General features: G+C 40.6%; 3 protein-coding genes and 2 pseudogenes across 32 annotated transcripts in view; all 5 read left to right on the plus strand.

The window, feature by feature from the left end:
* LOC125259562 (protocadherin gamma-A5-like) overlaps nt 1-12,615 on the plus strand; it is a 141,625-nt gene that overhangs the window by 63,516 nt on the left and 65,494 nt on the right. The gene's annotated exons all lie outside the window — the stretch shown is intronic.
* Nucleotides 4-3,236, plus strand: LOC125259812 (annotated as a pseudogene).
* Nucleotides 3,308-6,514, plus strand: LOC125259760 (protocadherin gamma-A5-like). The gene has a single exon (XM_048177677.1). It carries the CDS (start codon nt 3,937-3,939, stop codon nt 6,388-6,390), a length of 2,454 nt encoding a protein of 817 aa, XP_048033634.1. The 5' UTR covers nt 3,308-3,936; the 3' UTR covers nt 6,391-6,514.
* On the plus strand, nt 6,679-9,441 carry LOC125259780 (annotated as a pseudogene).
* Nucleotides 9,857-12,476, plus strand: LOC125259795 (protocadherin gamma-A11-like). Its single transcript, XM_048177725.1, has one exon. It carries the CDS (start codon nt 10,040-10,042, stop codon nt 12,437-12,439), a length of 2,400 nt encoding a protein of 799 aa, XP_048033682.1. The 5' UTR covers nt 9,857-10,039; the 3' UTR covers nt 12,440-12,476.

A 12,615-nucleotide genomic window follows, 5' to 3' on the forward strand; every position in this document is an offset into this window, starting at 1 on the left:
AAGTTTTGGTCACACTATTAGTTGTTTGTTCGTTTAAACTGACAAAACAAGAAATATAATAGAGAACTCGCAAGTGGCGCGTTAGTTATGGAAATAATATCACAACCCCTAAGTAAACACCGAACTGAACATTACCTACTAAACTAAAAATTACTTGATAATGAAACCTCCCAGCAGCGTAACATTTTTGTTGTGGGCTATAAAACATTTTTAAAAGTTTGTTCAACTAAATTATTAGGAATTATTTAATAAAAACGCAAGGGATTTTTGACAGTTTTCAGCACCACTTTCGCTGAACAGCGCCTCTTAGGAAAAGTTCTAGGCTGCTAAAGGAAGGACTGTGGTTTTCTTCATTATGTACTGCACCTCCAGGTATTATAGTTTTGTTAATATCACTGTTAATTCCATACAGATTTATTCTTCAGATTTTCTTTTCTACTTCCAACATATGTATGTGCTTTATTTAATCAGCATGGCTCTCCATAACTGATTCTATGGAATGTGATATACACCTAGAAAATAATAATATGTCTCTGCTAAAATACGCTGTAGGTTTAAGGATACATTTGATATGCAGTTCTCAATTTACACTCAGAGGGCCGCTGTTCGTCGACAAACTGCGGAGAAACTGTATTTTACAAACCCACCCCCAGCATCACTACAAAATATCAGAGAGAAAGGAAGAAAAGCTACCAGCTCATAAATTATTCTCTTGCGCGGATTTTCCATACAACACCCGTTGACGTGTGCACAGATAACCCAAGTGAATGTACGTGGTATTTTTCACATATATTTTAAGGATCAACTGACAGATTATTGTGTCTTAATTCGATCATCGGTGCAGTTTAGACAATGCCTGATGCAATGATACGGCACTCGGTGCTGTTTTTGAGTCTTCTGATTCACATAGCGCGAGCACAGGTCAGTTACTCCATTCCAGAAGAAATGGCAAAAGGATCGATGGTGGGAAATATTGCGCAGGATTTGGGCTTGGATTTACAACGACTGAAATCAGGGAAAGCGCGGATATATACAAGAGACAGCACCGAGTACATCGAACTGAACAAAAACACAGGATGGCTGCTTATCAGAGAGAAAATGGATCGCGAGTCTCTTTGTGCAAAAACAACTCCGTGCGCTTTGCATCTGCAAATGATTTTGGACAACCCGATGGAATTTTACACAATTACAATCGAAATTACAGATATAAATGATAACGCTCCCAGTTTTCAGAAAAAGGACTTTAGATTTGAGATCAGCGAATCGGCGGTGGCGGGAGCTGGTTTTATGCTGGGGAGAGCTTTTGATCCGGATGTAGGAACAAATGGTCTGCAGAGTTACTCGCTTAAACCGACTGATAAATTCCGGCTTGAATTGCACAATCACGCAGATGGTAGTAAAAATGTCGAGATGATTTTACAAAAACCCCTTGATAGAGAAACACAAAGCTCATTTACATTGTTGTTAGAAGCGTTTGATGGAGGCGATCCAGTGCTCTCTGGCACTGTACAGATACATATTACTGTGTTAGACAATAATGATAATGCTCCTGCTTTTACACAAAAAGAATATAAAACCACCATTACAGAAAACGCACCAAAGGGTACTATATTAACCGTCGTGAGCGCGTCTGATGCAGACGAAGGGTCGAACAGTGTAGTGACGTACTACATATCTGACACAATGGACAGTAATGTGGCCGACATGTTTCTTGTTAACGAAAAAACTGGTGAATTAATATTAAATGGTCATGTTGACTATGAAAAGGTGAGCCATTATGAGCTTAATATTCAGGCAAAAGATCAAGGAGGACTCTCTAACGCATGCAAAGTAATTATCGATGTGCTGGATATAAATGATAATTCACCTAGTATTAATATCGTGTCTAATTCCAATTCCTTATCTGAAGGTTCTAAGTCTGGTACTGTTGTTGCAATGTTAAATGTTGATGATCTTGATTCAGGTGTAAATGGTCAGGTTCAGTGCTTCATAAGTGAGGATATTCCTTTTGCTATTACATCTCAATCTAGCAGTTTCTTCAGCTTGCAAACAGAACAGGAACTGGACAGAGAGAGAGAGTCTGAGTACAATATCAGTGTAATATGTACTGATGAGGGAGTGCCCGCGCTCTCCAGCAGTGTCTCTCTCCGTGTGCAGATATCAGATGTGAATGACAATGCTCCTGTCTTTGAGAAAACTAACTATGAGGCCTGTGTGCTGGAGAATAACACACCTGGTCTCTCTATATTTTCAGTTAAAGCCAGTGATGCTGATTGGAATCAGAATGCTCGTGTTTCTTATATTCTAGAAGACAGCACTGTTAATGGAGTCTCTGTCTCATCATATGTGTCAGTGCAACCTGACAGCGGACTGATTACAGCTATGCGCTCTTTTGATTATGAGACACTGAAACATTTCCACTTCCGGGTAAAAGCGCAAGATGGAGGCTCTCCTCCACTCAGTAGTAACGTGACAGTGAAAATTACTGTCCAAGATCAGAATGACAACGCTCCTCAGGTTCTGTATCCAGTACAGACTGGAGGTTCAGTGGTGGCTGAGATTGTGCCTCGTGCTGCAGATGTTGGATATCTCGTCACTAAAGTGGTGGCAGTTGATGTGGACGCTGGACAGAATGCCTGGCTCTCCTATAAACTACAGAAAGCTACAGACAGAGCGCTGTTTGAAGTGGGTTTACAGAATGGAGAAATAAGAACTGTGCGACAAGTGACTGATAAAGATGCTGTCAAACAGAAACTCACTGTTGTTGTGGAGGATAACGGACAGCCCTCTCGCTCAGCTGTGGTCTCCATTAACGTGGCTGTGGCTGACAGGTTTCCTGAAGTGTTGTCAGAGTTCACAGACTTTACGCATGAAAAACAATATAACGACAACTTGACTTTTTATCTAGTTCTCGCACTGGCTGCTGTTTCTTTCCTATTTATCACTTGTGTGGTTGTGATAATATCAGTAAAGATCTACAGATGGAGACAATCTCGCTTCCTCTATCAGTCCAATCTGCCTGTTATTCCGTACTATCCACCGCATTACGCAGACACAGGAGTCACTGGAACTCTGCCGCACGGGTATAATTATGAAGTGTGCATGACGACTGACTCGAGGAAGAGTGACTGTAAGTTTTCTACACTCGGTGGACAGAATGTTTTAGTGGTGGACCCGAGTTTCACTGAGACGATGCAGCATACAATCAAGAAAAATAACGATTTGGAAGGTGAATATTCGACATCGGTAAGAAAAAAACCCTTTATTCTTGACAAAACAAACAAACAGAATCAAACTTTTCGTGATATTTGATAAAAATAGTTTCAAATATATATTTAAATCAATATTAAGTTTATTTTTATAATTTGTTGTTGTCAAACTAAAATATCAATTTAGCCTGCTTTCAGCACCACATATAGGACAGCGGATTTAGTCATGCCAGTTTATTAAATTAGACAATAATCGGTCACATGTTTTTCTTTCATTAACTAAAACATAAAATATTTATCTTAAATAACTTGATTTTAATAACATTAATGCCGATATTCTTGTTTTGTTTTTTATTTAGTTTTTTGTTTGTTTGTTTGTTTGTTTGTTTTTTTTTTTAGAATCATTTTGAAAAACCCTTGTATGCTATAAATTGACATTTTGCTGTGGATTTATTTGTAGTGCTTGGTTTAGACTCACAGGGCCGCTGTTTGTCAATGTAACACACTCACTTGTGCATTTTAAACCCAGCCCCATCATCCCATATTCACAGTGAGAGAGGAAAGGGGGAAAGATTTTAGGATCGCTTATTGTCGAGTGTCTTTAAACAAACGCGACATCTTTAACTTTTTTTTCCGATTTCAAGGATTTGCATACCATCTTTCTTTAGAATACACCTTTTGGAAATCGTAAAGATCGTTTTTATGGTTTGTTTGTGAAATCGTGAAAATGTCTGCTGTCGTGATGTGGTACTCGGTATTGTTTTCCTTCATCCTGCTTCATTCGGCACGAGGACAGGTCAGTTATTCTATTCCAGAAGAAATGGCTAAAGGTTCCACTGTGGGAAATATCGCGCAGGATTTGGGCTTGGATTTACAACGATTGAGGTTAGGAAAAGCGCGCATATATACAGGGGACAGTACTGAATACATTGGCCTCAATAAAGACACTGGCTTGCTGCTCATCAAAGAGAAAATGGATCGCGAGTCTCTTTGTGCAAAAACGACACCGTGTGCTTTGCACCTTCAGCTGATTTTGGAAAACCCGATGGAATTATACACGATTACGGTTGAAATTACGGATATAAACGATAATCCACCCTCCTTCGAGAAAAAGCGAATTCATTTTGAAATAAGCGAGTCAGCTGTAACGGGCGCGAGATTCATGCTGGAGGGAGCCGTGGATGCGGACGTAGGAGTTAATGGTCTTCAAAGCTATTCTCTTAAACCAACTGATAATTTTGTCCTTGAACTGCTCAGTCAACCAGGAGGTGATAAAAACGTCGAGATGGTTTTGCAAAGACCACTTGATAGAGAAAAGAAAGGAGTGATTACGTTATTGCTTACCGCCACTGACGGCGGTGATCCGCAGTTGTCTGGCACTGTTCAGATACATGTTACTGTACTTGATGCCAATGATAATTCTCCCGTATTTACGCAAAAGGAATATAAAGCCACACTGACTGAAAATGCAGCAAATGGATTTAAATTGACCACAGTCAGTGCTACTGACGCAGACGATGGATCTAATGGTCAGGTGACGTACTATATTGCAAGCAAAGAAGATATTGTGCGAAAAATGTTTATTATTGATCAGCATAGTGGCGAAGTTACCTTAAATGGCCTCATCGACTTTGAAAAATCAAGTCACTACCAGATTGATATCCAGGCTAAAGATCAAGGTGGGCTTTCTGATTCCTGTAAGCTGATTATTGATGTGCTGGATATTAATGATAACAAACCAGTGATAAACGTGCTCTCTATGTCAACCTCTGTGTCTGAGGACTCCACACCTGGCACAGTTGTTGCTATGTTGAAAATAGATGATGCTGACTCAGGTGTGAATGGCCAGATTCACTGCATCATAAATGATAATATTCCATTTGCTCTGACATCACCATCCAGCAATTTCATCAGTCTGCGTATAGAGCAGCAGCTGGACAGAGAAAAAGATGCTGAATACAATATCAGTGTCACATGCTCTGATCAGGGGGTGCCCGCGCTCTCCAGCAGCGCCTCTCTGTCTTTACAGATATCAGATGTGAATGACAATGCTCCTGTTTTTGAGAAAACTAACTATGAGGCCTGTGTGCTGGAGAATAACACACCTGGTCTCTCTATATTTTCAGTTAAAGCCAGTGATGCTGATTGGAATCAGAATGCTCGTGTTTCTTATATTCTAGAAGACAGCACTGTTAATGGAGTCTCTGTCTCATCATATGTGTCAGTGCAACCTGACAGCGGACTGATTACAGCTATGCGCTCTTTTGATTATGAGACACTGAAACATTTCCACTTCCGGATAAAAGCGCAAGATGGAGGCTCTCCTCCACTCAGTAGTAACGTGACAGTGAAAATTACTGTCCAAGATCAGAATGACAACGCTCCTCAGGTTCTGTATCCAGTACAGACTGGAGGTTCAGTGGTGGCTGAGATTGTGCCTCGTGCTGCAGATGTTGGATATCTCGTCACTAAAGTGGTGGCTGTTGATGTGGACTCTGGACAGAATGCCTGGCTCTCCTATAAACTACAGAAAGCTACAGACAGAGCGCTGTTTGAAGTGGGTTTACAGAATGGAGAAATAAGAACTGTGCGACAAGTGACTGATAAAGATGCTGTCAAACAGAAACTCACTGTTGTTGTGGAGGATAACGGACAGCCCTCTCGCTCAGCTGTGGTCTCCATTAACGTGGCTGTGGCTGACAGCTTTCCTGAAGTGTTGTCAGAGTTCACAGACTTTACGCATGAAAAACAATATAATGACAACCTGACTTTTTATTTAGTCCTCGCACTGGCCGCTGTTTCTTTCCTATTTATCACTTGTGTGGTTGTGATAATATCAGTAAAGATCTACAGATGGAGACAATCTCGTTTCCTCTATCAGTCCAATCTGCCTGTTATTCCGTACTATCCACCGCATTACGCAGACACAGGAGTCACTGGAACTCTGCCGCACGGGTATAATTATGAAGTGTGCATGACGACTGACTCGAGGAAGAGTGACTGTAAGTTTTCTACACTCGGTGGACAGAATGTTTTAGTGGTGGACCCGAGTTTCACTGAGACGATGCAGCATACAATCAAGAAAAATAACGATTTGGAAGGTGAATATTCGACATCGGTAAGAAAAAAATCCTTTATTCTTGACAAAACAAACAAACAAACAGAATCAAACTGTTCGTGATATTTGATAAAAATGGTTTCAAATTTAAATCAATATTAAGTTTATTTTTATAATTTGTTGTTGTCAAACTAAAATGTCAATTTAGCCTGCTTTCAGCACCACATATAGGACAGCGGCTTTAGTCATGCCAGTTTATTAAATTAGACAATAATCGGTCACATGTTTTTCTTTCATTAACTAAAACATAAAATATGTCTCTTAATATCTTGATTTTAATAACATTAATACCGATATTCTTTTTTTTTTTTTTGTTTTTTTTGTTTTTTTTTTTAGAATCATTTTGAAAAACCCTTGTATGCTATAAATTGACATTTTGCTGTGGATTTATTTGTAGTGCCTGGTTTAGACTCACAGGGCCGCTGTTTGTCAATGTAACACACTCACTTGTGCATTTTAAACCCAGCCCCATCATCCCATATTCACAGTGAGAGAGGAAAGGGGGAAATATTTTAGGATCGCTTATTGTCTAGTGTCTTTAAACAAACGCAACATCTTTAACTTTTTTTTCCGATTTCAAGGATTTGCATTCCATCTTTCTTTAGAATAAACCTTTTGGACATCGTAAAGATCGTTTTTATGGTTTGTTTGTGCAATCGTGAAAATGTCTGTTGTCGTGATGTGGTACTCGGTATTGTTTTCCTTCATCCTGCTTCATTCGGCACGAGGACAGGTCAGTTATTCTATTCCAGAAGAAATGGCTAAAGGTTCCACTGTGGGAAATATCGCGCAGGATTTGGGCTTGGATTTACAACGATTGAGGTTAGGAAAAGCGCGCATATATACAGGGGACAGTACTGAATACATTGGCCTCAATAAAGACACTGGCTTGCTGCTCATCAAAGAGAAAATGGATCGCGAGTCTCTTTGTGCAAAAACGACACCGTGTGCTTTGCACCTTCAGCTGATTTTGGAAAACCCGATGGAATTATACACGATTACGGTTGAAATTACGGATATAAACGATAATCCACCCTCTTTCCAGAAGGAAGCGAATTCAGTTTGAAATCAGCGAATCGGCTGTACCGGGCGCGAGATTTATGTTAGAGAGAGCCGTGGATGCGGACGTAGGAGTTAATGGTCTTCAAAGCTATTCTCTTAAACCAACTGATAATTTTGTCCTTGAACAGCAACTTAAAGCAAGTGGAGATAAAAACGTCGAGATGGTTTTGCAAAGACCACTTGATAGAGAAAAGAAAGGAGTGGTTACGTTATTACTTACCGCCACTGACGGCGGTGATCCGCAGTTGTCTGGCACTGTTCAGATACATGTTACTGTACGGATGCCAATGATAATTCTCCCGTATTTACGCAAAAGGAATATAAAGCCACACTGACTGAAAATGCAGCGAAAGGGAATAAACTGATCACAGTCAGTGCTACTGACGCAGACGAAGGATCTAATGGTCAGGTGACGTACTACATTGCAAGCACAGAAGACATTGTGCGAAACATGTTTATTATTGATCAGCATAGTGGCGAAGTCACCTTAAATGGCATAGTCGACTTTGAAAAAGCAAATCATTATGAGCTTGATATACAGGCTAAAGATCAAGGTGGGCTTTCTGATTCCTGTAAGCTGATTATTGATGTGCTGGATATTAATGATAACAAACCAGTGATAAACGTACTCTCTATGTCAAGCTCTGTGTCTGAGGACTCCACACCCGGCACAGTTGTTGCTATGATGAAAGTAGATGATGCTGACTCAGGTGTGAATGGCCAGATTCACTGCATCATAAATGACAATATTCCATTTGCTCTGACATCACCATCCAGCAATTTCATCAGTCTGCGTATAGAGCAGCAGCTGGACAGAGAAAAAGATGCTGAATACAATATCAGTGTCACATGCTCTGATCAGGGGGTGCCCGCGCTCTCCAGCAGCGCCTCTCTGTCTTTACAGATATCAGATGTGAATGACAATGCTCCTGTCTTTGAGAAAACTGACTATGAGGCCTGTGTGCTGGAGAATAACACACCTGGTCTCTCTATATTTTCAGTTAAAGCCAGTGATGCTGATTGGAATCAGAATGCTCGTGTTTCTTATATTCTAGAAGACAGCACTGTTAATGGAGTCTCTGTCTCATCATATGTGTCAGTGCAACCTGACAGCGGACTGATTACAGCTATGCGCTCTTTTGATTATGAGACACTGAAACATTTCCACTTCCGGGTAAAAGCGCAAGATGGAGGCTCTCCTCCACTCAGTAGTAACGTGACAGTGAAAATTACTGTCCAAGATCAGAATGACAACGCTCCTCAGGTTCTGTATCCAGTACAGACTGGAGGTTCAGTGGTGGCTGAGATTGTGCCTCGTGCTGCAGATGTTGGATATCTCGTCACTAAAGTGGTGGCTGTTGATGTGGACTCTGGACAGAATGCCTGGCTCTCCTATAAACTACAGAAAGCTACAGACAGAGCGCTGTTTGAAGTGGGTTTACAGAATGGAGAAATAAGAACTGTGCGACAAGTGACTGATAAAGATGCTGTCAAACAGAAACTCACTGTTGTTGTGGAGGATAACGGACAGCCCTCTCGCTCAGCTGTGGTCTCCATTAACGTGGCTGTGGCTGACAGCTTTCCTGAAGTGTTGTCAGAGTTCACAGACTTTACGCGTGAAAAACAATATAATGACAACCTGACTTTCTATTTAGTCCTCGCACTGGCCGCTGTTTCTTTCCTATTTATCACTTGTGTGGTTGTGATAATATCAGTAAAGATCTACAGATGGAGACAATCTCGCATCCTCTATCAGTCCAATCTGCCTGTTATTCCGTACTATCCACCGCATTACGCAGACACAGGAGTCACTGGAACTCTGCCGCACGGGTATAATTATGAAGTGTGCATGACGACTGACTCGAGGAAGAGTGACTGTAAGTTTTCTACACTCGGTGGACAGAATGTTTTAGTGGTGGACCCGAGTATCACTGAGACGCTGCAGCATACAATCAAGAAAAATAACGATTTGGAAGGTGAATATTCGACATCGGTAAGAGAAATGCTTTATACTTTATAATCGTGGTGTACAGAATAATTAATGGATATTATATCAAACATATATTTAAATAAATATTTACAACATTTATTATTATTTATTATTATTATTATTATTATTATTGTGTAATAAAAATGTTCAATTTAGGCTACTTTCAGTACCACATCTTGGACAGCGGACATATAGTCATGCCATTTTTAAATTAGACAGTAAACGGTTGAATGTTTTTCTTCTAATAACTACATCATATAATTTCTCCAGAATATCTAGATTTTTTTATTTTATTATTATTATTATTATTCTTTACATCATTTTATTTTGATTTTTTAAACATTTTCAAAAATCCTTGTCTGCTATAGTTTTGCTGTGATTGTATTTGTAGTGCTTGGTTTAGACTCACAGGGCCGCTGTTTGTCAATGTAACACACTATCTGTGTGGATTTTAAACCCAGCCCCATCATTCCCATATTTTCAGTGAGAAAGGAAAAGGGGAAAGCTTTTGGATCGTTTATCATTTCCGAGTATCTTGGAACAAATGCGACATCATTTACTTTGTTCGATTTATAGGTTTTACATTTAACATTCTACGTTAGAATACACCTTTTGGAAATCGTAAGATCGTTTTCATGGTTTGTTTGTGCAATCGAGAAAATGTCTGCTGTTGTTATGTGGTACTCGGTATTGTTTTCCTTCATCCTGCTTCATTCGGCACGAGGACAGGTCAGTTATTCTATTCCAGAAGAAATGGCTAAAGGTTCCACTGTGGGAAATATCGCGCAGGATTTGGGCTTGGATTTACAACGATTGAGGTTAGGAAAAGCGCGCATATATACAGGGGACAGTACTGAATACATTGGCCTCAATAAAGACACTGGCTTGCTGCTCATCAAAGAGAAAATGGATCGCGAGTCTCTTTGTGCAAAAACGACACCGTGTGCTTTGCACCTTCAGCTGATTTTGGAAAACCCGATGGAATTATACACGATTACGGTTGAAATCACAGATATCAACGATAATCCACCCACTTTCCAGAAAAAGCGAATTCATTTTGAAATCAGCGAGTCAGCTGTAACGGGCGCGAGATTCATGTTAGAGAGAGCCGTGGACGCGGATGTAGGAGTTAATGGTCTTCAAAGCTATTCTCTTAAACCAACTGATAATTTCATCCTTGAGCTGCTCAGTCAACCAGACGGAGATAAAAACGTCGAGATGGTTTTGCAAAGCCCACTTGATAGAGAAAAGAGAGGAGTGGTTACGTTATTACTAACCGCCATTGACGGCGGTGATCCGCAGTTGTCTGGCACTGTTCAGATACATGTTACTGTACTTGATGCCAATGATAATTCTCCCGTATTTTCGCAAAAAGTATATAAAGCCACACTGACTGAAACTGCAGCGAAAGGGACTAAACTGATCACAGTCAGTGCTACTGACGCAGACGAAGGATCTTACGGTCAGGTGACGTACTACATTGCAAGCACGGACGATATTGTACGAAACATGTTTATTATTGATCAGTATAGTGGCGAAATCACCTTAAATGGCATAGTCGACTTTGAAAAAGCAAGTAACTACCAGATTGATATCCAGGCTAAAGATCAAGGAGGGCTTTCTGATTCCTGTAAGCTGATTATTGATGTGCTGGATATTAATGATAACAAACCAGTGATAAACGTGCTCTCTATGTCAAGCTCTGTGTCTGAGGACTCCACACCCGGCACAGTTGTTGCTATGATGAAAGTAGATGATGCTGACTCAGGTGTGAACGGCCAGATTCACTGCATCATAAATGATAATATTCCATTTGCTCTGACATCACCATCCAGCAATTTCATCAGTCTGCGTATAGAGCAGCAGCTGGACAGAGAAAAAGATGCTGAATACAATATCAGTGTCACGTGCTCTGATCAGGGGGTGCCCGCGCTCTCCAGCAGCGCCTCTCTGTCTTTACAGATATCAGATGTGAATGACAATGCTCCTGTTTTTGAGAAAACTAACTATGAGGCCTGTGTGCTGGAGAATAACACACCTGGTCTCTCTATATTTTCAGTTAAAGCCAGTGATGCTGATTGGAATCAGAATGCTCGTGTTTCTTATATTCTAGAAGACAGCACTGTTAATGGAGTCTCTGTCTCATCATATGTGTCAGTGCAACCTGACAGCGGACTGATTACAGCTATGCGCTCTTTTGATTATGAGACACTGAAACATTTCCACTTCCGGATAAAAGCGCAAGATGGAGGCTCTCCTCCACTCAGTAGTAACGTGACAGTGAAAATTACTGTCCAAGATCAGAATGACAACGCTCCTCAGGTTCTGTATCCGGTACAGACTGGAGGTTCAGTGGTGGCTGAGATTGTGCCTCGTGCTGCAGATGTTGGATATCTCGTCACTAAAGTGGTGGCTGTTGATGTGGACTCTGGACAGAATGCCTGGCTCTCCTATAAACTACAGAAAGCTACAGACAGAGCGCTGTTTGAAGTGGGTTTACAGAATGGAGAAATAAGAACTGTGCGACAAGTGACTGATAAAGATGCTGTCAAACAGAAACTCACTGTTGTTGTGGAGGATAACGGACAGCCCTCTCGCTCAGCTGTGGTCTCCATTAACGTGGCTGTGGCTGACAGCTTTCCTGAAGTGTTGTCAGAGTTCACAGACTTTACGCATGAAAAACAATATAATGACAACTTGACATTTTATTTAGTCTTGGCTCTTGCGATGGTCTCCCTGCTCTTCATTGTCTCAGTTATTTCAATCATTTCAGTGAAAATCTACAGATGGAGGCAGAATAAGTTATTTTATAAATCAGGGGCAAATCTACCTGTAATTCCATATTACCCTCCAGTCTACGCAGACGGCACATTACAGCATGTGTATAATTATGAAATGTGCGGGACAACTGATTCAAGAATGAGTGACATGAAGTTTGTCAGGCCCTACAGTCAGAACACACTGGTGAGCCAGAGTCGTTTGGGAACAGTTCAGAGAGAAAAGAAGGAGCAGGAGGTTGATGACCTGACTTTAGAGGTGAGACCTGGTTTGATGTTTTAAAATCATATCATCCGTATTCCAGTGAAAAAAAAAAATACTATAAAACAGTACTTTTCATTGTGCTGTGTATCTTTTTATTTAGTCTCGCACTGGCCGCTGTTTCTTTCCTATTTATCACTTGTGTGGTTGTGATAATATCAGTAAAGATCTACAGATGGAGACAATCTCGCTTCCTC

This window comes from Megalobrama amblycephala, linkage group LG2, assembly GCF_018812025.1.
Source record: "Megalobrama amblycephala isolate DHTTF-2021 linkage group LG2, ASM1881202v1, whole genome shotgun sequence".
NCBI classification, from domain to species: Eukaryota; Metazoa; Chordata; class Actinopteri; order Cypriniformes; family Xenocyprididae; genus Megalobrama; species Megalobrama amblycephala.